This window comes from Hemiscyllium ocellatum, chromosome 4 (genome assembly GCF_020745735.1).
Source record: "Hemiscyllium ocellatum isolate sHemOce1 chromosome 4, sHemOce1.pat.X.cur, whole genome shotgun sequence".
NCBI lineage: Eukaryota > Metazoa > Chordata > Chondrichthyes > Orectolobiformes > Hemiscylliidae > Hemiscyllium > Hemiscyllium ocellatum.
Genome location: NC_083404.1, coordinates 125,876,986 through 125,904,293, shown reverse-complemented (window position 1 = coordinate 125,904,293; position 27,308 = coordinate 125,876,986). Strand labels below are relative to the sequence as shown.

Sequence of the window (27,308 nt, the reverse complement as noted above, 5' to 3'; positions counted from 1 at the left end):
CAATCCCCTTTCCCTGAGAGATTTCTCATTTGCCCACCTGCTCCAGTTTGCTCTGCAGCTCCTTCATCTGCCATTCCCACTCTCGCCGCTCCCGGTCAAACCTGTCCAGCAGCTCCACCTTCTCGTGCTTCCAGTTCTTTTCCGAGTGTTGGAGCTGCCAGTGAAGATCCATCAGCTGACTGTGGCTGTCCGCCAATAGTTTCCGGTGCTCCTCCCTCTCCCGCTTGAACATTTCTTTGGGATCGATGGAACCCTTGTTAGTGCTCTGCTTTCCAACCCTCTCTTCAAACTGCCAAAAAAAAAGTAGCTTTCAGGTATGGAAACTGATCCCCTGTAAATACTGAATCATTTGTTCAATTTTAAGGTCAAGAACTCAGAATCGGAGAATGGTTACAGTGCAGAAGATGTGGATGGTGAGCAACAGCTACAATGGTCACACAGTTTATAACACCCATGGGAGCACTTTAACTCTTGGGTGGGAATGGGCCTAGTCAGCAGGCAGCCCAGCTGGGGAGCAGTATTTGCCTCTATGGGAACAATATAGCCACTGGGAGCAGTATTGAACCATCTGAGACTAATATCATCCCCCAGGGAGCAATATCAGCCTTTATGGGGGGAGGTATGATTCCTCTGGGACTGGTATTAGCTTCACTTGGGGAAACAGCTCCTCTTAGAGCAGTTTCAATCTCTCATGGACCGGTATTAGACTCTCTGGGGGCAGTCCTAACATGTTTGGGATTGGTATCAACCCCCCTTTGAGACTAGTATCAGCTCCCTCTGGGACAGGTATCAGATCCTCTGGGACTGGAATCAGCCCACTCTGGAAGTGGTAATAGTTCCTCTGGGACAGGTATTGGCTTGTGTGTATTAGCTCATCAGTTACCACCGAAACAGCCAGGGGAGAGGGCCATAAAGCAAAGACAAAGAAGACCCGGGGTGCTCTTGCGGGACCCAAAGGAGCAATCATTTTCCTCTCAGCTCACATCAAAACTTCTAAGACATTTTTTAACCTTCCCTTTGCTGGCGATTTCTAACCCTGCTCCTGACTGTCGTCAGTGGGTACAGAAAAACCACAGCTCAGCCCTCTGGTATAATTCGCAGCTGGGCTTTAGTGATGGCCCAATTCAGGTGGATGGGCAAGTGCGGATGACTCACACTGCGTTCTCTTCAAGCTGCACAACACAGTTAGGTTTGTTTGTTCCCCCAATGATATTTCCCTCTCGTTGCCATTGATCACTGACAAGAAATGGCCATTATCCTGAGAGCTGCTGGCATTCTGGCCGCCTCAGCGGAGGGGAGTTTCGACAGCGCAGCGAAGAAAGGAAGTGAATGAAGAATCAACATGCCTACCCCCAACCCCCAACCCCGACATAAGGCCATTATCACACTCAGAGTCACAGCTTTACCAAAGTACAGAACTAGGCCTTTCAGTCTATCATGGCTCTCTAAATGAGCCTTGTAACGAAATGTCATTCTCAAGCTTTTTTCTGTAACCTTGCGCATCATTTCCATTCAAATAAATGCCCATTTTCCCCTTAAATACTTCTATTTAACCTGCCTCCACTAAGTTCCCAGGCAGTCTGTTTCATACCCTAATTACTTACTGCTTAAAAAGCATCGTATTTGCTCCTATTGCAAATTATTTTAAATCTGTGTTCCCCCTCATCCTTGGAATTTTTAGAAATAATGTCTCTCTATCTACTCTCATCAGATGGAAAATTTCTTTCAAATCTCCTCTTATTCTCTCTCCCTTTTTGAAGGAATGTAGTCCCACCTCCTCTGAGCTGATGAGACTCCTCATCACTGGAACCAGTCTTTTAAATTTCACCTGCACTCTGCCTCATGCATTCACATCCTTCCTGACATGTGCAGTTCAGAACTTGACATAATGCTCCTGCTGAAGTCTGACTAGTGTGCCTTGTATAAATTCTGCATAATCCCTTTGCTCTTTACTCTGTGGCTGTATTAATAAGTTATGGTCTGCTTTATTAACTGCTCTGTCTACTCTCCTGTCACTTTTGATGACGAATGCATATCTACCCCGAGGGTCCTCTGCTGCTCCACATCCTTCACTGTAGCTCTCATATTGTCCCTCCATTGACTTTTTATCCAAAATGTATAACCTCACAGTTCTCCACATTGAACTTAATCTGCTACCAATCTGACCACTGGAGTGATTGTAATATGGGTTCCCACTTGGGGCTGTTAACCAGGTCCAATCAGGGAGCCCTGGCTGATAGATATAAACAGGAGTAGTTTCCCCTTTCAACTCTATTTTGATTTAGTCCCTGCCCTCCCCTTCACTGTTTGATCACACAGCATTGCCCTTTGATGTGAAGAGCACTGCTTGTCACTGGCCACTCGGGTGTTTCCTATCTTCCTGGTGGTGGAAATTGAATAAAGATTCGTGCACTTTGTGTCTCTCACTGTGTCTCACACCTGCGCACACACACACAATGGGTGCTGGGGGAAAAAAAAGCACTACCGCAGTTAGGTGGTAGTGTGGGGGTTAAGAAAAAAAAAGAAAGAAGAAAAAATAAATAAACAGGAGTGGCAGAGGTTCTGTTCACTCTGAGAGAGCTGGATCAGTGTAAAGGACTCTCCATGTGGAAACAAACTTGGTGATGAGATACTGGCCCCTATGGAGATATTTTCACCCATTCTATCAACTTGTCAATAACTTCTGGACCCATTTCCTGTCCCCCCCATCATGGTTTACAATGCTTCAGCTAAGTTAGAGAAATTCCGTGCTATATTCAGTAATGGTTTGTAATGATTCTTTTAAAGCCGTGACTAATTGGCACCATTCTGTTGCATATTATTTCTCCATAGAAGATATTCATAGAATCCCTACAGTGTGGAAACAAGCAATTTGTCCCCACTGACCTTCCGACGAGTCTCCCACCCAGATCCATTCCCTGACCCTATCACTCTAAATTTTCCCATGACTAAGGCAACTAACGTACACATCCCTGAACACTATGGACAATTTTGCATGGCCATTTCACCTAACCTGCACATCTTTGGACTGTGGGAGGAAACCAGAGCACCTGGAGAAAACCCAAACAGACACAGGGAGAACATGCAAACTCCACACAGACAGTTGCCCGAGGGTGGAATCGAACCTGGATCAATGGCACGGTGAGGCAGCAGTGCTAACCACTGAGCCACCATAGTAAGTGAGTCTTTGAAGCAAAATTGAGGAATGAGAGCTGTGTACTTGAGCCTTTGTCTTAACCCACTTCTTGATGCTGTCGTTCCACTGTTTACAATCTGAACAAGGTAAAACGTTGCGGGTTACCTGGGCGAGTTGACACTTTTGCTCGGCATACTCCATTTCCCAAGCAGCTTTCTCATTAGCATACTGCTGCTGTAATTCATTGCGTCGCTGCTCCTCATCACCAAGCTCAGCACCAAACTCTTCCAAAACAGACTTCAGCGCAATCAGAATCCTTCGGTTTTCTCTGGCCTGTAAAAAAAAACAAAAACCTTTGATGAATCTGCTGCCTAGAGGTAGGTCATTTGGCCCAATTAGCCTACACTGATGCTTAAACTCATTTAAGCCACCAGTCAGCCCTTGTGAGATCGACCTGCATATTCTGCTATTCCTTTAGACTCAGAGATGTACAGCACAGAAACAGACCCTTCAGTCCAGCTCATCCATGTCGACCAGGTATCCTAAATTAATTTAGTTCCATTTGCCAGCATTATCCCTCTAAACCCTTCCTATTCATATACCCATCCATATGCCTTTTAAATGTCATAATTGTACCAGCCTCCACCACTTCCTCTGGCAGCTCATTCCATACACGTACCACTCTGTGCATGAAAATGTTGCCTCTTGGGTCCGTTTTAAATTTTTTTCCTCTCCTATGCCCTCTAGTTCTGGACTCCCCCATTCTAGAAAAACGACCTTGTCTAGTTATCCTATCCATGTCCTTCATGATTTTATAAACCTCTATAGGTCACATCTCAGCCTCCAACTCCCCAGGGAAAACAGCCCTCTCCCTATAGATCAAACTCTCCAACCTTGGGAACTTACTTGTAAATCTTTCCCTGAACCCTTTCAGGTTTCACAATATCCTTCCTATAGCAGGGAGACCACAACTGCACACAAATATTCCAAAAGTGGCCTAACCAATGTCCTGTACAGCTGCAAGACATCCTCCCAACTCCAATAGTCAATGCTCTGACCAATAAAGGCAGGTGTAGCAAACACCTTCTTCACTCTACCAACATATTCTGCAACTCCTTTGTCCTTATGTGTTTATTGAACTCCTCATTAAATGCGACTATTGTGCACTGTTCACTGTAGTTAACTATTTCAAAGATGAGATCAATAATCACACGACACCAGGTTATAGTCCAACAGGTTTATTTGAAACCGGAAGCTTTCAGACTCCTCGTTCCTTCCTCAAGCAACTGGTGAAGATTGAATTCCTCCAGTGTGGAAACAGGCCCTTTGGCCCAACAAGTCCACACTGATCCTCCAAAGAGTAACCCACCCAGTCTTATTTCCCTCTGACCAATGTACCTAACACTACAGGCAATTTAGCATGGCCAATTCATCTGGCCTGCACATCTTTGGACTGTGGGGGGAAACCGGAGCACTCGGAGAAAACCCAAGCAGACACGGGGAGAATGTGCAAACTCCACACAGTCAGTCCCCCGAGGTTGAAATCAAACCTGGGATCCTGGTGCTGTGAGACAGCAGTGCTAACCACTGAGCCATCATGCCGCCCATGAGTTATGGATTTTTATGGCTCCATTTTCTCAGTTTCCTGTGCTCTTCATTTTATTGATTTTCTTGTGAAGGTGCTGACTCTTGCTGGATCACCATTCCATGGATAATTAAAGCTCTAAGTAACCATCTTGTATTAGAATTAAGCAGGATGGTTAATCAGAGGTTATTGTGTTCAAACTCTGACATCTACCCAACCTCCAACACCTTCCCAGCAGGATAACTGCATTACAATTGGGAGTGACAATGAGGATGACATTCCTCTCCTGTTCAGAGCTACAAATGCTTCACTGCTGTTACCTTGGAGATGTATAACATAAAAACCTACAGCAATCCTGGTTTTGCAAAACACATGACTTCCACCGATTGTTAAACGCGATTCTTTTTTCTCAAAATCCAATCTCATAGCCGAAATTAATTAGAGGTGTTTCATTGTCATTTAATACACTGTTATACTGACAGTAAATCACTCCATTCTGTGTAGCCTTGGTAACAGTCACAAGAAGGTCTGAAGCTTTGTCGAAGATACAGCTCAAGGTCAGATTTAGCCGTGATTATTTAAACACGAAAAGACTCACTAACCGAACCAGTCTCCCCTCTGAATTGCAAATAGCAACTCGGGGCAAGGAATGTGGGGCTGCCCATCTTCACAAACACATACCTCACAATGAGTTAGCAGAAAATTAATGTTAAAAAGACAGAGTTTACTTGTGGAGGTGAATGGAGGACTATAAATCCAACACTGGAATTTATGAAAGATTTGCATTTAAATACTTTAGGAAGCACAGCAAAATACAAGGAAGACGATGAGATAGTGGCTTTGCCACTGGACTAATAATGCAGGCCATGTGTTCTCGGGTCATGTGTTTAAATCCCACTATGAAACTTAGATAATAAATTCTGGGACTGAATGCTAGTCTCAGTGATGGTGACTAATTAAGCTATCATCAATTGTTGTAAAACCCACTGGGTTCACTTATATCCCATTAATGGAAAGGAAGTAAATCCGCTATGATTACTGGTTGGCATGGCAGATCCAGCAGGTCACTCCTGACCAACTGAAATCCAATCGTTTCTCTCCTGCTTCTGAAATGGGCAGCCCATACAGTCAAAAACTAAATAATAAATAAGTAACTTTTGTAATAAAAATGTCACAAGCATTTTGCAAAACATTAAAATTCCACTTTTCTAAATTCAGAATGTGGAGGTGCCAGTGTTGGACTGGGGTGGACAAAGTCAGAAGTCACATGGTACCAGGTTCTAGACCAATAGGTTTATTTGAAATCGTAAGCTTTCGGGTGCTGGGTCGTGACTTCACCTGACGAAGGAACAGCGCTTCAAAAGCTCGTGGCGCAGGTCGGGGGAGTTGCTCCTGCTCTGCAAGCGCTACCATTCCATCAGAGGTTGGCAGTCCTTGCACTTGGCAATACCATGGAGAAGCCTGTAGTCTCTGCTGGCAGGAGGACAGAAGTCACCAGCATTAAGTTGTTAAGAAAGTGGGGTGGTGGTGGTGGTGGTGTGGAGGATGTTTTGGGGGTTCTCAGTCACTGGGCGGACTATGGGGTGTGGTTAGAACTAAGGACAGGGCGTGTCTGTCTGGAGCCACCTCTCTTCTCCATGTACCCCACCCGACCAACAACCGACAGCCTGCCCACATTGGTTCACCTGTTGGGTGGGCAGTCTCTTTCTCATCCCACCTGGAGCTGAGGTAATTTTCAGGTGGAAAACAGCCTTAGACAGTCATTAATCAATCAGTGAGAGTCATAGAGGTTTTACTGAACAGAAAAGGGCCCTTTGGCCTTTATATCCAAGCTGGTCATCGAGGATCGCTCTATTCTAATCCCATTTCCCAGCATCTGCTCCATAACCTTGGCATTTCAACACTCTTCCAAATGTTTCTGAAATGTCTTGAGGGTTCCTGCCTCTGTCACTCTTTTCAGACAGTGTGTTCCAGGTACCCCTCACTCTCTGAGTGAAAATATTCTTCCCTAAATCCCCTCTAAACCTCCTGCCCCTTCCCTTAAGTCTATGACCCCTGATTATTGAGTGCCGTTCTAAGGGAAAGGTTTTCTCCCCATCGACCCTGTCTATGTCACTCATAATTCTGTCTCAATCAGAGACCCCTCGGCCTTCTTTGCTCAATGGAAAACAACCCCAGCCAATCTTGTCTCTCTTCATTGCTCCAGCCCCAGGCAACTTTAAAGCATCAAGTGGCAGTGGGGCAGGAAGGTAAAACTTGGGTCATATTCTCAGCCAGAAGAGGTGGAGATGGGTTTCTGGGACAGCAGCATCCCTCCTATATTTGCTCCTTTGGAGTGGCTCAGTTGATCAGTGGTTAGCACTGCTGCCTCAAAGCGCCAGACACCTGGGTTCAAAACCCACCTCAGGTGACTGTCTGTGTGGAGTTTGCATGTTCTCTCCGTGTCTGTGTGGGGATGCTCTGGTTTCCTCCCACAATCCAAAGATGTGCAGGTAGGTGAATTGGCAACGTTAAATTGCCCATAGTGTTTGGTGCATCAGTCAGAGGGAAATGGGTCTGGGTTGGTTACTCTTTGGAGGGTCGGTGTGAACTTGTTGGGCTGAATGGCCTGTTACCACACTGTAGGTAAAAACAATGACTGCAGATGCTGGAAACCAGATTCTGGATTAGTAGTGCTGCAGCATCCAAAGTGCAGTGAAATCGACGTTTTGGGCAAAAGCCCTTCATCAGGAGATAATCTAAACTCAACTATATTGCCTCCCCCTCAGGCCACACCATCTCCAGGATTGGAAGGTTCCATCCAAGTACAGAGGTGACGTGTGTGTGAGAGACAAAGACAGAGAAAGAGAGAGAGAGGGAGAATGCAACTGATAATATCCAGTGATTGCCTCAAATGTTACTTAATACCCTCGCTCCCAAATCTATCCAAAGGTTCAATTAAAACTGCTCAGAAACTATGTGGAGCAGAAAGGCAGAGGAACCATTTTCAATCTAGAGAAGGCAGCAACTGGCACGAGTCTCCCGTGGATTCAGTCGCATCATGTTTCCTTTGTCTGGATCCAATTATTGTTATTCGGCTTGAGGAAAGGGGAGTTTGTGCGGTCAGCTTGAACAAATAAATCGCCCCATTTCAATTGGCCCCTCTCACCAAACAATTTTCTAGTACTGGCTTCCATGTGGCCAGGATGTACCATGATCAGATGCCCGCATGATCGAGTCTGCCTGGAACAAGCACATCAAAAGGTACTGCAAGCTTTGTAATAGTAGGATGAAGCAAAGTTATAGGTTTAAAATGTGGCAGTTGTGGTAAAAGCAGAACAGTCGGAATTTTCAAAGAACTCCATAATTATGAGCTGGTTGTGGATTGTGTCAGGCAGTTCTGCACTGACTGTAGCCTTTCCAAGAGGGAAATAGCTTTTCAGGAACCACTGCAGCCTAACTATAGACTAATACCACCCTAGAGAACGTTCAGCATTTTCACTTACCATAATTAAAAACCATTTCCACCCTTCCGTCTCCCTAGTGAACTGCAATGTTAGAATGGAATATCAGCTTAATTCTACAACTGGGTTTGTACTTTTAACAATAACTAGAAGGAGGTTTATGGCCCAGTCATATAGCATGGAAAAAGGCATGCCACCTTTAGCAATAGGATGCACATATTCAAGCAGATAAATCTGAAGTAAAATGAGAATGTCTGCTAACAGTGCCAAAACGCTCTCAGTCCACACGCATAAAACGCACACTTGTCAGTAATACCAGTGACAACATTCTGTCCCATTCACTCATATTTATTGTGTTTATTTGGGCGCTGCCATGTTTTTTCTGGCAGGGTGATTTCACAAAACGTGCATGTGCACAACTTCCCGGGTGCATAATGTGAACCTTGCAGGGGCTATCCGGAAAAACAGGAAGTAATGTTGCAGGATCAAATTACTGCAGATGCTGGAATCTGCACTGAAATCAAAAAATTCTGGAGATCACAGCAGGTCAGGCAGCATCCATGGGGAGAGAACGTTTCGAGCCTGGGTGGCTCTTCATCAGAGCTGAAGTGAAGTGTAGAGGGGGCAGCATTTAGACAATAGTAGGGGAGGGGGTGTTGGAGTGCTCAGGAAGAACGGATCCCTCCCACAGCCGGTCATTTTAACACAGCGTCCTGCTCACGTGCCCACATGTCTGTCATCGGCATGCTGCAATGCTCCAGCGAATCACAGCGAAAACTGGAGGAGCAACTTCTCATTTTCAAACTGGGCCGTTTACAACCTTCTGGACTCAATATTGAGTTCAATACCTTCAGATTGTGAACCCATTCCTTCCCTTTCTTTTAGTTTTACTTGTTACATTCTCTGCCACAATGTCCCCTTTCCCCTCCCACCACTCCAATGGGACCGTCTGGTTGTTCCAATCTGGCAGTTAGACACACCATTGTTCTGCCATTCTCACATCCTGATCACTTAATCTGAACTATCAACATCCTTTCTCCCCCAGCATAAAATCCACACCCCTCCCCCAACTATTGCATAAACAGTGCTCCCCTCCACGCCTCTCAGTTCTGATGAAGAGTCATCTGCCTGACCCACTGTGATATCCAATATTTTTTGTTTTGAAGTAATATTATAATAGGTTTAGGTGTTGCCATTGACATTAATGCATGAAAGCATGAATTGTACTACTACTGAGGGTCAGGTTATTAGTTAATCATCACAAAGATGTTTTTTTCTCTCTGTTGATAGCCTGGCTGCTCTTGGGTGATGGGATGGGAAAATTCACCTCACTTTGTGGATTATAAAATCTTAAGACATCAGATCACATGTAGGCCATTCAGCCTACCAAGACCATTCAACGAAATCATGGCTTATCTGAAAATTCTCTATTCCACTTTCCTGCCTTTCCCCCATAACCTTTGATCCCCTTACTGATTAAAATTTGTCTATCTCAGTCTTGAATTTACTTAACAGTACAACCTCGACTGCCCCCTGCTGTAAAGAATACCACAGACTCACTATCCTCTGAGAAGAAGATCCTCCTCACCTCTGTCTTAAATGGGTGATCCCTTACTTGAGATTATGTCAAATAATGTGGCACTGGAAAAGCACAGCAGGTCAGGCAGCATCCGAGGAGCAGGAGAATCGATGTTTCGAGCATAACCCCTTCATCAGGAATGGGGGGGAGGGGATTGAGAGATAGATAGGAGGGTTGGGTTTGGGGGGGGAAGGTAGCTGGGAAGTGATAGGTAGATGCAGGTGGGTGTTAGTGATAGGTCGAAGGGGAGGGTGGAATGGACAGGTAGGAAGGAAAATGGACAGGTAGGACAGTTCAAGAGGGCAGTGCCGAGATTATGTCCTCTGGTCCTGAACTTTCTACTCCTGCTATGAATCCTGTATTTTTCTCTAAGGTTGTCCTACAATCTTCGATATTCCAACATTTACAGTTCCTGAAGAAGGACTTATGCCCGAAACATCGATTCTCCTGCTCCTCGGATGCTGCCTGACATGCTGCGCTTTTCCAGCAACACATTTTTCAGCTTTGATCTCCAGCATCTGCAGTCCTCACTTTCTCCATGGGAAACTCTATTGAGTTTGGGTGGGATGAGCTTACATTAAAACTGCTTGGGACCCAATATCAGTATTCACCCAATTATGATAATTTCTCATGGGATGGGTATGGTTTGAATTATTCCCCTTGCCACGTGTGCACTCAGCAGATGAGACAATTCTGATGAGACTGAATACAGGAAAGAAATAGAATGCTTGCTATCACAGTGCAAAGACAACAATTTCACTTTTAATGTCAGCAAAACTAAAGAAGCTGATCGTTGACTTCAGGAAGGAAGGAGGAGGACACGCTCTCATCTACATCAGTGCAACTGATAACCAACAATCTGTCCTGGACAACCCACATCGATGTGATGGTCAAGAAGGCACAGCAATAACTCTCCTTCCTCAGGAGACTAAGGAAATTCAGCATGTCCATAAGGACCCTCACCAACATTTACAGATGCACTATAGAAAGCATTCTAACTGGGTGTGTCACAGTTTGGTACGGCAACTGCTCTGCCCAAGTTGGTAAGAAACTCCTGAAGGCTGTGAACACAGCCCAGACTATCACAGAAGCGAGTTTTTCACCTACTGTTTCCATCTGCACTTCTCGTTGCTGTGGGAAGGCAGCATCGAGAGACCCCTGTCACCCTAGTTACATCAGGCAGAAAATACAAAAGCTTAAACACATGTACCAACAGGTTTGAGAACAGCTTTTTTCCCGCTGTTATTAGACTAATGAATGGACCTCTCCAATTTCAAATCTAATGTTGATCCTGCTTTTTATACACCTCCTGTGCAGCCATAGATGTACATGCTTCACTTTGTTCAATCACCCTATGATCTGTATGTCCTTGTATATAATGATCTGCCTATACTGCATGCAAAACAAAACTTTTGACTGTACTTAGGTATGTGTGACAATAAACCAAATAAGCCAATGATAGGACAGGGTGCTTTCCCTGGTAGTAACCGCAATCATGTTTCTCAAAAAGCCCAGGATGGCCTTGAGGAGATATTTCACTGCATCTACTGCCCTGAGGATCAATAGGAAAACAGCAACTCCAGGAAAGGAGAGCAGGAACAATCAGACATCATCATGAGATGAAGAAATTTCACTTTATTGCCGCTGTAACCTGAGTAGTTTCACTCATCCATTGCAACTTTGGAAAACTGCCACATCAGCTCAGGAAGTATAGAGTATCACACCCCCTATCACAGCCTGGAATCAGACCATAGGACCGTAATCAAAGCACCTAGCAAGGACCTCTGGAGCTGGGAGATGCTTCATCAGTGAAATTCCCGAGCTGACAGTGGCAGGAAAACAAAGATTAATTTTGTTTTCCCTGTCACGCAGGAAATTGGATCGAACTATTTAAAAATGCAAGGACAGGCAAATCAAGAGCAATTTAATTCTGCAGAACGATATTGGAGTGGTGAACATTGTGTCAATGAAGGGAAAATCAGAGAGATATATAAAGTAAAGGAAGTACAAGATAATGTGAAAATGCAGAGCAGGGAGTTAGTTTACACATTGTTCCAGCCAACAGCAGGAATCTCACATTCAGAGAGGGTTTTACAGTGTAGATGTTTAGGGGATTGAGTGCCTAGCACTAGACAAGTGTTCACCCAGCAGGGATTCTGAATGCAGATTTATTTTGACGGGTTCCCATCCCCCATGAGGTGTCTACTTCCAGACACTTAACTGGCCCTAGTGGTACAAGAACCTGATTGGAAAATCCACGCTGTCTTTCTTTGACTGTACTTATGTCTCATTGGAGCCCAATTGGTTATCAGCTACCACAATGTTACCATGTTAAAACAGCCACTGCCAGGACTGACAATAAAAAACTGGAACACACATAATGGCCTCACTAAGGAACCCATCACAAATTCTGTCAATAGCTCCAGGATTGGGGTCAAATATTTCAGATGAAACAAAGAGCAATTTCTTAACTCAAAGGATGGTGATTTTCTTTGGAGCGCTGTAGATGCTCAGTCTGAGTCAAGGTTGAGATTGATAGAGTTTTGGACACTAAGGGGATCCAGGGATATGTGTGGGGAGGTCTAGAAAGTGTAGATGTAGACAGTCATGATTTTAGAGAATGGTAGAGTAGACCTGAGACACCTTGTGGTCTGTCCCTGTTCCATGGATCAAGTGGGTCCCTTCTGTCCTGTATCGTTCAATCATTCCAATGGCAGTACCCTTAGGTAGAAGTAGAGTAAACGTAGACCTTTCTTTTTAAAAATCACACTTTCTCTTGGATTTCCTTGATGGGATTGGGAATTAATCTGTTAGTAGCTGATCAGGACCAAAAGGGTCTGGCCTAAATTATCTGACATTCAACCATAGCAACTGTCTCAGCCTCTTCTGCGTTAGAGACAGAGATACTGCTGCTTCCTTTTTTAAAAATAATTCATCTGCAGGCTGTGGGCCAAACTAGCTTGACCAGTATTCTTTGTCATCGCTAATTGCCCAGAGTCAACCACCTTGGAGTCCCATGCAGGTCACACCAGGTAAAGACAGCTATTTCCTTCTGTAAAGAACATGGGCTTTTCTCACTGACAATTGTCAACAGTTTCACAGCTTTCATTATGCTTCGTGAGTTTTGAGAAGATTTGTAGCTCAGGTTGAGGTTCTGAATGTAGGTTTGCTCACTGAGCTGGAAGGTTCATGTTCAGATGTTTCATCACCATACTAGGTAATATCTTCAGTGAGCCTCCCGACGAAACATTGCTTATGATTCCTGCTTTCTATTTATATGTTTGGGTTTCTTTGGGTTGGTGACGTCATTTCCTGTGATGATGTTATTTCCTGTTCTTTTTCTCGGGGGGTGGTGGTGGTGGTTGTGGGGGGTGCGGTGTGGTAAATCGGGTTCAAGTCCTGATAGAAAGCAGGAATCATCAGCAATGCTTCATCCGAAGGCTCACTAAAGAGTATGGTGATGAAATATCTGAACATGAACCTTCCAGCTCAGCGAGTAAACCTGCATCCATCATTACAATCTTTATTCCAGATTGTTTGCTAAATTCAGATTCCATTATCAGCCATGACAGGATTCAAACCTGGATGTCTAGAACATCACCTGGATTTCTAGATTAATAGTCTAGTGACAATCCCACTAGGCCATCACCGCCTCTGCTGTTTAGTAGTGTCAGTGCATTCGCACACCAAATGAGCCAGAATCAAACTTAGCAGTGACACAACATGAATTCATATTTACTATTGAAGTTCATGTGAGTAACAGTGATGGCGAAACAGGGAATGCTGAAAATACTCAGCAAATCAAGCAGTGTTTGCAGATAGTGAAAAGAAATAGGCAATGTTATGGCTATGGACATCAATCTGAAATGTTTGTGTTGTCTTTATCTCTGCAGATATTGTTGGACCTGCTCAGTATTTTCAAACTTCGCTGTTTCTACCACAGCATTTTGCTTTTGCATCAGTTATGGTGACTGGTTCAGGTTACCTCTAGGATCACAGACAGAGGTTGAAGTGCACCTCATCAGAAGAAACAACACTTTCAGGACATGAGGGGCGAGGTTTGCCTCCAGAAACAACATGTTTTGTAACCTCATTTCTCAGATTGGGATTGGTTTCTATGTGCTGTTTGAACCAGCTGCTGTCAGTGTCGTACGAAGGCTAGCACACTCGCTTCAACTGTGAGTAGGTCACAGGAGAAACCATCAATCACAAGTTAATCCCGGGGAGTGCAAGCAAAGCAGAAATACTTCCAAGGGCTCTCGTCCGAGTCTACTTCAAACTGCCTCAGCCATCTGTCAATCATCTGGCAGCAATGTTGGCCGTCCTGTACAGTATGAAGTCAGGACAACATTTATGTGTTCACTGTCAGCACAAACCTTTCTGAAACCCAGTTCTGTGACTCATCAGGATATATTTAGAAATGGGCACCACCACAACAACTGCTGTCAGGTAAATAAAGTTTATGTAAGAAGGCATTTAAAGGACAGAAGAGCAGTTTGGCGGCTCTGATTCTGCTGATGTCTCTTGGGCACTGATTAGACCAGGAAGCGAAAGTGGTCAGGTAGCACGTGAGGGAGGAGGAGACCAAGCTTTCACTGGAAGTGATCTCCTCTCACACCGTGCTAATAAGCTTTGGCCTACAACAATTCATTCACTGTCAAACTGCGCAATAGTTATGGACACAGCAGCTTCCTAGGTTACTGCGGATGCCTTTTAGCAAGGCAATGTCACTCTGTCTCGAGAGCATGGCCCTCCAGTATGATATCTTCTCAAAAATTTCAAACTTTTGTCAGGAAAAAGCACATTTTAATTTGCAGGCAGCAGCTATCCACGCCCTCCCGCCCCACAACAGCATGAGTCTAACCTGTGTACTTGCACTGATATCATGGCATCCGAGTGACCTGACATGGAGAGACAGGGCTCTTCATTGTCATATTTAAACTGGTCCTCACAGTGTAACTGGGAGCTCTGTTTAAAATTTCCCAGCTGCAATCTATGTTTCTAAGGGGTTGAACTGACAATGAAGAGGCAGGCAGGAAGCACTGGGCCTTTCCTATTGCTGTTTCAAATAACCCATTATCCTTTCCCTGCTGACTGGGGCCCATCTCTCTGCTTTTGATGCTCGATTACTCTGCTCTCTGTCACCGCCTCCAGTTCTATGCGTTCTACCCTATTCTCACCACCAATCTAATCTCTCCCAAAATGCCACACAGTTGCCCCGAGGACTACCAATTGCCAACTCTTAAGCCTGTTCATTTGGCCAACTGTTAAGCAGGGAAAGGATCCAAATAATTATATGAAGAACTGCTATTTGGGGAGGCAATGGCATAGTAGCATTATGGATGGTCCAGGAGCAAATTACTGCAGATGCTGGAATCTGTATTGAAAACAAAAAAGTGTTGGAAATCACAGTGAGTCAGGCAGCATCTGTGGAGAGACAGCAAGCTAATGTTTTGAATCTTGATAGAACAGTCGTCTAGATGCAAAATGTCAGCTTATTCACTCTCCAAGGATGATAACTGACCCACTGTGATTTCCAGAACTTTTTGATTTCAGTTATCTAGTGAATCTAGTGACCCCGGTAATGTTCATCTGCTGCCTGGTGGCACTTGAATTCAATAAAAATCTGGCATTAAGGGTCTAATGATGATCATTAATTGATTGTCGATTGTTAGGACAAGCCCATCTGCTTCACTAATGTCTTTTAGGGAAGGAAACTTGTCTAGTCTGGCCTAGGTGTGACTTCAGACCCACTGCTGGGCAATTAGGGATGAGCAATAAATACTGGCCCAGCCAGCGACGTGCTCATCTGTGAATGAGGAAAATAAAAAAGCGCTAAGTTCCACGGCTTCTCAGTTTTTGCAGGATTGTGGACTACTTTGACTATCTCATACCCCCAGAAATATTGAGGCCAATAAGTACTTCCCTTTTCGATTAATCTTAGCCATACCCTCCAGACATGTCGTCACACCTTGCCAGAGCACGACAATTTACATAGTTCCTTTTATATGATTCTTTTAACTTATGGTTTCAAAGCATTTCAAGGGAATATTATCAAAGTCTGATTCTGAGAGACAGTAGGGTAGAGTGTAAGAGATGACAAGGGTCTTGGTCATGGAAACACCTTAAAAGAAGGAGAGACAGGAATGGAGACCAGAGCAGAGGGTCTGATCAGCTGAAAGCATGGCCACTGTGGAGCAACTGAAATCAAATATATATGAGAACTCAGAATTTGGAGGGGGATGGGCACTGAAGTTTTATAGAGCTGGAGATATTTACATAGATAAGGAGGAGCCCAGCATTGCCTAATCTAGAGCAAAAGTGAGTGAGTGAGGCAGCAGAACTGTGAATGATCCGATGGGGTGGGAGATGGGGAATGAGTGGCCAGTGAGGGAAGCCAGACAACAATGAGCCAGAAACTCATCTAATTGCATTGCATACTCATTTGATGATTTTCTCAAGTTAGCTATTCCAAAAGTGTAACATCTTATTTAATGTCACAGTGCTTCTTTTCTTACTATTAATGACTGTTGGCACCTGAAGCCTTTACAATGGCAAACAATCGTCTGGATAAAATTGGCTTCCTTCATCATCTTCAAATTTGATATTCTATCACCCTCTTAAAGAAAGCAAACAACCTCCGTTTTCTTAAAAGTTCCTCAGAATATTGGCTCTCAACACAAAGAACTGTGTACAATTGAGTTTAACTAAATGACTAATGGGCCAACATGTACAGACAGTTATTGAAACATTCTGCTTTTAATTGCATCCCACCACTTCTCCCCGTTGATTATAATGGAACTACGAGCAATCGGGACATAATCTTGTTTTTCTGCTCCATTGCCTGTAAAGGTTGGCAGGTTTTGCTTTCCTCTCTTTGGCCCAGACAGAATTGATGTTAAAAGTGTAAGCAATGGGTTAGAGAAAAACAAGGAGATGGCAGTGAAACAAATAATGTTTAAAACAAATGCTAGCATTTGGGTTTTGTTTTAAAACCAAAACAACCCCCCACCTAATAGCATTATTGTGGTTGCTGGGTCAGGGCTGAGATTTGATGGTGATGACGAGAGTGATGTGGGGAGATTGCCTTGTACAACATAAGAGTAAGCTCTCCCCATTAAAACAAGATGCAGCTACTTGCAAATAATAATCCCTACACAGGTCAATGGCTCAAAATCTACCTTTCGACCTTGTTTAATGTCAGTGTGTTGCTGCTCATCTCATTCCACAGAAGTACTTGCAGAAGTTGTTTCACTTCACACTTCCAGTGTGCAACATTTAAGAATATTTGAACTGTTCACTGACTGATTATGGAGGATACGTGGGCACTCTTGTAATGCTTGTCATCTGTTTCAATCGCCACTAATTGAATTTACTGCGTTCTCTGCTCCGTAATGAACTGTAATAGGAATGTTGATGGTAAATGATATTCACTGACTGGCACCAACTACACCAGCTGATTGGAGCCAACTACCACTCCTCATGTTTACATGGTTTTTAAAAAAAAATTTGCAGGATGTGGAAGTCACTGGCTGGTCAGCATTTATCGCCCGTCCCTAATTGCCCTTGAGGAGGTGGTGGTGAGCTGCCTTCTTGAACCACTGCAGTCTACCTGCTGTGGGTTGACCCCAATGCCATCAGGGAGAGAATTCCAGGATTTTGACCCAGCCACAGTGAAGGAACAGTGACATATTTCCAAGTCAGAATGGTGAGTGGCTTGGAGGGGAACTTGAAGGTGGTGGTGTTCTCTTGCATCTGCTGCCTTTGCCCTTCTAGATGGGGGTGATCATGGGTTTGGAAGTGGTGCATATTGGAATATTAGACTTGGCTAACTCAGATGATATACTAAAATGGTGTGATTCAAGGTCAATCTTTGCTTCACCTTCTTATGTCAACACTGTCTTAACATGGACAGCAGAACCATTCACAGCATTCCAAGTGTGGTCTAAAGAAGCTAACACAGGCTCTGCTTTTCAACTGAATACCTTGAACAATGAAGTTTAATTTTGTGTTTCTTTTTGTTAGTGGCATCACTGCCATTAGTGGTTTGCGTACCCTTGACCTCTCTACTCCACTTTTTCATTTGTTCATGGGATGTGGTTGTTGCTGACTGGGCCAGCATTTAATGGTTATCCCTGATGGGACTTGTGAAGGCTGTAATGAGCCACCATCCTGAATCACTGCAGTCCATGGAGTGTAGGGAGAAAGTTCCAGGATTTTCATCCAGTGACATTGACAGAATGGCAACAAAGCTTCCAAAGCAGCCACATGGTGACTGGCATGCTGACATTGATCCCAGTATTACTGTTTCAGAAGTCACTGCTGTGCACGGACATCAGAGATCTCCACAGAAGAAAGCAAAATTAAGGGGAATGTCAGTAGTGTCTACTTGCTCTTGTTCTTCTAGATGGTAGTGGACATGGACTGGGAAGGTACTACCGAATTTCTACAGTGTGTCTTGGAGAGGGTGTATAGTGCTGCTAGTGTGTGAGGGAGTGAAAGTACAATGTAAGAGACTACATATTGCCAATTTTTAGAACTGAATTGGAATTTGAAATGCTACATTGTTAAAAAAGCATAATTCTTGTATTCCATCACACCCATGATTTGTGTCTTGCAGATGATGGACAAGTTTGTGAGAGTGTTGTTGGTTCCCTCACCACCTGCCACAATGTCCTTCAGCACTCAACCAGTTCAATCAGTAATGGGGCTGCTGAGCCACTTTTGAAGTGCTCCTCCTGGAATATATTCTGTGCTTTCCCCAAGTGGTGTTCAACACAGGAGGAGCACTCATTCACCAGGTGAGTGGGTAATATGTGGCAAACAACAGGATGTTTCCTTGCCCAAGTTTGACCTGGCCCTACAACCCTTCATGGGGTCCACACTGAGAGCTCCCAGGACTGTAGACCACTGCACTGACACCTCCACTGGGTTTCTTCTGCCAGCTGGAGAGGATGAATCCAGGGATGGCAATGGTGTTGTCTGGGGCATTGTCTGTAAAAGTATGATTCGGTGAGTATGACTATGTTAGGCAGTTACTTGACTAGTTTGTGAGACAGCTCGCCCAGTTTTGGCACTAACCCCAGAAATTTGTAATGATATTTCTTTAGAGTTGACAGGGCTGACATTGCCACTGTCATTTCTGGTGCCTAGGTCAATGCTAGGTGTTTTGTCTGGTGTCATTCCTTTTCGTGGGTTTATACAACTGAATGGCTTCTTAGGCCAATCAGACGGAAGCTAAGTGTCAACTACATTAGTGTGGGTCTGGAGTCATATGTAGTCAGTCTAGGTGAAGATAACAGATTTCCTTCCCGAAAGGACATCAGTGAACCAGATGGGTTTTTACAACAATCAAAAGTGGTTTCATGGTCATCACTAGATTTTATTTTATAGCAGGTATATTTTTGAACTTCAAATCCCATTGTCTGCCATGGTGCGATTTAGATACTGGGGCATTCAGTGATTCTAATGTCATGGGAAGATGGTTAGATTGTCTCTTACTGGAGATGGTCATCGCTGGCACTTGCGCAGAGTGAGTGTTACAGGTCATTTATCAGCCCAGTTATTAGCTTAAGTTAAATAACTGACATTATAACAGACTGCTTCAGTAGTTGCCAAGTCAGTAAATACGCTGAACATTGAGCAAGTATCATCAAACATTTTGACTTCAGACAATATCATAAAAAAAGGTCATTATTGAAGCAACTGTTGAGAGTTGTGTCTAGGACACTATCCTGAGGAATCCTTGCACAGACACCCTGAAGTTGTGATGCCTGACCTCCAATAACCACAATCAACTTCCAATGGAGAGCTTTCCCTTTATTGCCATTGATTCCACTTTTGCTACAGCTCTTCATGCCACACTTGGTTGAATGCTGCCTTGATGTCAAGGGCAGTCACTTTAACCTACCTCTGGATTTCAGCTCACTTATCTATGTTTGGCACAACTCTAATGACGTCAGGAGCTCAGTAGTGCTGCAGCACATCAGTGAGAAGCTTATAGTTGAGCAAGTGCTGCCCGATAAATCTGTTGATGTCCCTTTCCATGAGTTTGCTGGTGATTGTGAGTAGTCTGTTGGGATTGGCATTCCATTACGTTGGCAACCTCAGGAGAAGACCAAGATTTTCATTCACTCGACACCTCAGGCTGAAGGTACTTGCAAATGCTTCAGCCCCATTTTCGGTATTTATGTGCTGGGGATACAGATAGTTGTGGACAATCTTTTTTTACTTTTAAGCTTTGCACCACCATTCATGGCTGCATGTGGCAGGACTGCAGAGCTTAGATCTAACCCTGGGATCGCTCAGCTGTATCGCAAGTTGTTCAGTTTGTACAATTTGTTCAGTGTTGTAGCTTCACCAAATTGACACCTCATTTGCAGGTTTATGTGCTGCTGCCTTCCTAACTCCTCACTGGACCAGGCTTGATGGCAATAGTAGAGTGAGAATGATATGGGATATGAGGTATTCAACCACAGACTCTGATGAAATACAACATCGCTGCTAATGATGACACATAATACCACATGGATTCCCAGTCTGGTGCTGCCAGATCCATTCTGCAACCAATCCATTTGGCATTGTGGTGGTGCCACATGTAGTGATGATGATGCAGAATAACATCCTGAGATTGCGTCTCTATTAGGGATTTGCAGTGGTCACTCTTACTGTCACAGACAGATGCACCTATGGCGGTTAGGTCTTTGAGAACATGAAAGAACTGGAGCAAGAGGAGGGTATCTGGTCCATTGAACCTGCTCCACCATTCAATAAGGTCGTGGCTGAGCTGACTGCGGTCTTGACTCAATTTTCCTGCTCCCATAACATAAGCCAATCGACCATTTGATTAACTCAGCCGTGAGGAGCTTCAATGAGAATGAGGTCTGGTATATTTTGCCCTCACGTTGGTGCTTTCCTCACCTGCACAGGCTCAGACGGGCAGATATGTCCTTTAGGACACAACCGGCTTATTATGTAATGGTGCTATGAAACTACTCTTGGAGATGGGTATTGTTACCCTCTCATCCATTCTAGGTCCTTGTCACCCCTTGGTTCTTTTACAAGTGGTGTCTAAACTAATAACCACACGAGACATGCAAGAAGAAAGCCAGATGCATCTTGTCCAAACAAAACGCCAAAAGGAATCTGAAATAAAATTAGAAATTGCTGGAAAAACTCAGCAGATCTGACAGCACGTGGGGAGAGAAAGCAGAATTAACGTTTTTCAGAACTGAACTTCAATTTCTGTTTTTGTTGAGTCTTGTCCACCATCTGCCATTATGGTAAATTCCGGATACAATGTTAATAGAATCATTGATTCCTGATGGCAGTTAATCTTCATTAATTACAGATCCTAATCAGACAATTAGACCAAGGGAAAACCCCCCCACAGTAGTGAGCTTTTGAACCACAGATCCAATATCACCTGTTCCTCCCAATCACTGCTACACTTGCCACATATTAAGCCTCAAATTACTCTAAAACCGTATTGCGAATACGATAAGCAACATCATCTGATTTGCCAAATGACCAAGCTATCAATCTCCTGTGTTACAGAAAGATGTAAATTGTAGGTTTGGAAACATGGACAGAGGAAATTTGAAGAATAAACATTCTTGGACTGGCTTTTAAAGCAGCTTTAGCAGTGAATGTACACTGACAGCTGCTGTTTTTGCAGATGGAAAATGATATTCAACAAGGGTATCACTTTCAAATCAGACACAGTGATATGAGGCATTGGTTTAATCCACTTACCAGTGTGGGTGTGAGATGGCAGAACATGAGAAATAGGAGCAAGAGGAGGCCATCTGGCTGATCGAGCCTGCTTCGCCATTTAATAAGATCAGATCTTTTTGTCGACTCAGCTTCACTTAGCTGCCCACTCACTTCACCCTTAATTCCCTTACTGCTCAAAATCTATCTCATTTTGCCTTAAAAACATTGATTGCAGTAGCCTCCACTGTTTCACAGGGCAGGGAATTCCACAGATTCACGACCCTTTGGATGAAGAAGTTCTTCCTCAACTAAGTCCTAAATCTATACCCTCTTATTTTGCCCCCTAGTTCTGGTACAGCTCAAATTTTCTCTAGTTTTGAAATGTTTAGTGGTTGAAGTAGCTTACTTAAAATCTATTCTCAGTATTTCTAACATTTAAATAAATGCATTTGCATCTCTGTAATCAAACCAATCAATTTTATTAATTAATTGTCTTGTTTGCCTATCATGACTTCAAGAAAGCCACATTGGTGAAGTGCTATAGGATGTACAGGCCTAAAATCCGCCCAAGTAATATTATAGTTAGCACAAATCACATCCCAAATAACTCAGCTACTGCATCCCACATCAACGCCTGTGTCTTCTAATTTGTGAACTGCTTCGAACCGCAATAAATTACTTTGAGAATAATCATTGGGAGACTTTAGAAAAAGCACAGTGTGTGGGGAATTTGGACTGAGCACAACAGTGAGGGATCTAATGAGCAAAAAATGGTTCAGATGAGTTGGAAAAATAAATATAGTGAGTGAAGACAAATTGCTGCATGTTAGCACTCTTAGATAAGAGGATTGTGACCCCAGAGAGATCGCGGAAGGTGAGCGAGCTAATTGCTAAAATGATGTTCAAGCTAAAGAATTCAATTTTAAGAAAGCAGCAGGCTTCTCATCTCAGAGAACGGAGTCGGTGTAGGTTTATTCACCGAAGATCCACCTGCTGATCTGATAATGGAAGCCACTCAGTCTCATCTGCTGGTCTTTTTCAAACATCGCTTGATAAATTCTAACCAACCAAGCCCAAGGAGAATGGGAGGGGAATAATGGTTGGTGGTGGGGAGGGTGGAGGAGGTTTGCAAAGGTGACACCCACCTGCTTCTGGTGTTGGAGTAACTCCTTTGTTTGTAGCTGCGGTCTGTGATCATCTGTCTCAGTGCAGGAAAGCTGGGAGTATTCAGACAGCACACACCCACTGTCCTCCTGATCAGCATCCAGCTCTTTTGGCTCAAGGAGCAGGTTCAGTTCAGGCAGGTTTTCAATCTGTTCAAACTCAAAACACATTATTTGTACGTTAAACATAGAAGCCTTACAGTACGAAAACAGGCCAAGCGGCCCATTGAGTTCACACCAACTCTCTGAATAGCATCCCACCTAGACTCACCCCTCCCACCCCGACCATATCCCTGTAACCCCACATTCCCCCATATCTGACAACTACCTCATAGAATCATAGAGATGTACAGCACAGAAACAGACCCTTCGGTCCAACTTAGCCATGCCGACCAGATATCCTAACCCAATCTAGTCCTACCTGCCAGCATCCGGCCCATATCCCTTCAAACGTTTCCTATTCATATAAACATCCAAATGCCTCTTAAATGTTGCAATTGTACCAGCCTCCACCACATCCTCTGGCAGCTCATTCCATAAACGCACTACACTCTGGATGAAAACATTGCCCCTTAGGTCTCTTTTATATCTTTCCCTCTCACTGTAAACTTATGCCCTCAAGTTCTGGACTCCCCCACCCCAGGGAACAGACCTTGTCTATTTATCGTATCCGTGCCCTGCATGAATTTATAAACCTCTATAAGGTCACCCCCTCAGCCTCCAACACTCCAGGAGCCCCAGCCTATTCAACCTCTCCCTATAGCTCAAACCCTGGCAACATCCTTGTAAATCTTTTCTGAACCCTTTCAAGTTTCACAACATCTTTCCGATAGGATGGAGACCAGAATTGCACATAATATTCCAAAAGTGGCCTAATCAATGTCCTGCACAGCTGCAACATGACCTCCCAACTCCTGTACTCAATACTCTGACCAATAAAGGAAAGCATACCAAACGCCTTCTTCACTATCCTATCTACCTGCGACTCCACTTTCAAGGAGCTATGAACCTGCACTCCAAGGTCTCTTTGTTCAGCAACACTCCCTAGGACCTTACCATTAAGTGTATAAGTCCTGCTAAGGTTTGCTTTTCCAAAATGTAGCACCTAGCATTTATCTAAATTGAAGTCCATCTGCCACTTCTCAGCCCACTGACCCATCTAATCAAGATCCCATTGTAATCTGAGGTAACCTTCTTCGCTGTCCACGACATCTCCAATTTTAGTGTCATCTGCAAACTTACTAACTACACCTCTTATGTTCACATCCAAACAATTTATATAAATGAATAAAAGTAGTGGATCCAGCACTAATCCTTGTGGCATTCCAGTGATCACAGGCCTCCAGTCAGAAAAACAACCCCCACCAACCACCCCACCTCCCCCACCCTCTGTCTTCTACCTTTGTGCTACTTCTGTATCCAAATGGCTAGTACTCCCTGTATTCCGTGAGATCTAACCTTACTAACCAGTCTCCCATGGGGAACCTTGTTGAATGCCTTACTGAAGTCCACATAGATCACATCTACCGCTCTGCCCTCATCAATCCTCTTTGTTACTTCTTCAAAAAATCGCAATCACATTTGTGAGACATAATTTCCTATGCATAAAGCCATGCTGACTATCTCTAATCAGTCCTTGCCTTTCCAAATAAATGTACATCCTGTCTCTCAGGATTCCCTCCAACAACTTGCCCACCACCGACATCAGGCTCACTAGCCTATAGTTCCCTGGCTTGTCCTTACCACATTTCGTAAACAGTGACACCAACCTCCAGTCTTCTGGCATCTCATCTGTGGCTATCGATGATACAAATATCTCAGCAAGAGGCCCAGCAATCACTTCCCAGCTTCTCACAGAGTTCTAGGGTACACCTAATTAGATCCTGGGGATTTATCTACGTTTATACATTTCAAGACATCCAGCACTTCCTCCTCTGTAATATGGACATTTTTCAAGATATCACCATCTATTTTCCTGCATTCCATATCTTCCATGCCCTTTCCCACAGTAAATACTGATGCAAAATACTCATTTAGTATCTCTCCCATCTCCTGCGGCTCCACACAAAGGCCGCCTTGCTGATCTTTGAGGGGCCCCCTATTTTCTCCCTTACCCTTTTGTCCTTAATGTATTTGTAAAAACCCTTTGGATTCTCCTTAATTCTATTTGCCAAAGCTATCTCATGTTCCCGTTTTGCCCTCCTGATTTCCCTCTTAAGTGTACTCCTACTGCCTTTATACTCTTTTAAGGATTCATTCGATCTATCCTGTCTTTACCTGACATATGCTTCCTTCTTTTTCTTAACCAAACCCTCAACTTCTTTAGTCATCCAACATTCCCGATACCTACCAGCCTTTCCTTTCACCCGAACAGGAAGATACTTTCTCTGGATTCTCATTATCTCATTTCTGAAGACTTCCCATTTTCCAGCTGTCCCTTTACTTGTGAACATCTGCCTCCAATCAGCTTTTGAAAGTTTTTGCCTAATACCGTCAAAATTGGCCTTTCTCCAATTTTGAACTTCAGCTTTTAGATCTGGTCTATCCTTTTCCATCACTATTTTAAAACTAATAGAATTATGGTCACTGGCCCCAAAGTGCTCCCCCACTGACACCCCAGTCACCTGCCCTGCCTTACTTCCCAAGAGTAGGTCAAGTTTCGCACCTTCTCTAGTAGATACATCCACATACTGAATCAGAAAATTTTATTATACCCACTTAACAAATTCCTCTCCATCTAAACCCTTAACACTATAGCAGTCCCAGTAGATGTTTGGAAAGTTAAAATCCCCTACCATAACCCTATTACTCTACCTGATGAAGGAGCAGTGCTTTCAAATAAACCTGTTGGACTATAACGTGGTGTTGTGTGATTTTTAACTTTGTCCACCCCAGTCCAACACCAGCTCCTCCACATCCATCTAGCCTGCATATCCCTGGACACTATGGACAAGTTAATATGGCCAATCCATCTAACCTGCACATATTTGGACTGGAAGAAACTCACGCAGACACAGGGAGAACATGCAAACACATACAGACAGTCGCTTGAGGATGGAATCAAACCGGTGTCCCTAGTGTTATGAGACAGCTGTGCTAACCACTGAGCCACTGTGCCACCCAAACAAGGTAATGAAATTTTAAATGTGGAAGATCACAGTCAATATTGCTGGAATAAACTAATTGACTCTCTCCCAGCAATGCGGTATTTCCACAAAAAAATCGTTAATCTCCTAGGATGCTCGCTCTAGAAGTTAATATCTTGTTTCTGCTCAATCTTGTGTCCTGCATGCGCTTTCTGCATCTCACTCAGATATCTAGCTGTAGAAGCTCAAACTAATAATATAAGAATTTTCATAAGAATAGTGATGGGAAATGGCTACACAGGTGAATGGTCACAAATTCATTTCAAGTCATTGAAAATTCTCCTCCAGCTGAGGTGAGGTCACACTTCTAGAACATCAATCCTGCAGAGTACTTGGGTTGAGCAACCAGCTGTTTGATCATTGAACTATTTTGACTCAGCTTCCTCATGTGATACCAACTAGCTTGGGGTGTGGTCAGTCCTGAGGATTGGCAGCCATCATGGTGGGGACCTCAGGAGGAGGCCAAGATGGTTCATTCACTTGTCACCTCAGGCTGAAGGGTATACGACAGGCCAGACCATATCAGGAAGCACCCTGACCATAGCTTTTGTTAGTTGGACAGCAAGAAGGTGCACAGATGTTTCAGTATCCTTGGAAAATTAGAGGGAAAAGGCAGGACTTGGTATAAAGCATGAGAGAACACAGAAAGAGAGAGACAGAGAGAGAGAGAAAAAAACTTTCACATGTTGAGGAAGACAGTGATATAGTTGCATTGGTACGAGATCACTCAGGCTCAAATCCAGGATAATGCTCTGGGGATGTGGTTTGTAATCCCACCATGGGAAGTGGCAAAATTTGAATACAATCTGGAATTAAAAACTGATTTGATGGTGACAATGCAGTAACAAGCGAGAGAATCTCATCCTCACTAATCCGCCTACCACAGTCCTAGTGGACGCAAAGCCCCACCTTCATTTTGAGAATACTCTTCATTGTGCTGTGTGGCTCTATCACTGTGGTGAATGTGGCAGACTTCAAACGGATCTATCATCTCCAGCCCGGTGATCCATAAGGCACTATGGGCCATCAATAGCAGCAGAATTATACTCTAGTACGATCAGTGATCTCATGGCTCAGCATATTCCCCACTCAACCATTACCATCAAGCCAGGGGATCAACCCTGGTTCAGCGGAGTGTGCAGGAGGCCATGCCAGGAGCAGCACCAGGAATACAGGTCATTCTGTTATTTCACGTTATCTTGTTAAGTCAAATTCACTGTAACACGATTGACAGAAATGGGAACACTGTTTCTAAAGTGTGAATTTCTAAAACATGTGTTGGCTGTAACGTGACTATACCACCAATACTTTATGCACTGTTTCTGTCGTGTGATTTTTCTATAATGTGTGGTTGCACAAGAACGCAGCCATTGTGTTATAGTAGAAGTAGGAGAAAGCGAGGACTGCAGATGCTGGAGATCAGAGCTGAAAATGTGTTGCTGGAAAAGCGCAGCAGGTCAGGCAGCATCCAAGGAGCGTGAGAGTCGATGTTTCGGGCATGAGCCCTTCTTCAGGAAGAAGGGCTCATGCCCGAAACGTCG

The 27,308-nt window shown here is 43.9% G+C and overlaps 1 protein-coding gene across 2 annotated transcripts in view; it reads right to left on the bottom strand.

Moving 5' to 3' along the window:
- The window catches only part of LOC132815089 (microtubule cross-linking factor 1), a 210,990-nt gene that overhangs the window by 45,840 nt on the left and 137,842 nt on the right, over positions 1–27,308 (bottom strand). Inside the window, exons 9-11 of one of the 2 annotated variants that reach the window (XM_060823835.1) lie at positions 22,604–22,780; positions 3,302–3,469; positions 38–289 (exon numbers count right to left, since the gene is read on the bottom strand). In XM_060823835.1, the coding sequence (XP_060679818.1) occupies positions 38–289; positions 3,302–3,469; positions 22,604–22,780 (597 nt within the window). The remainder of the gene's footprint in view (positions 1–37; positions 290–3,301; positions 3,470–22,603; positions 22,781–27,308) is intronic. The other variant, XM_060823836.1, reaches the window with a different exon arrangement.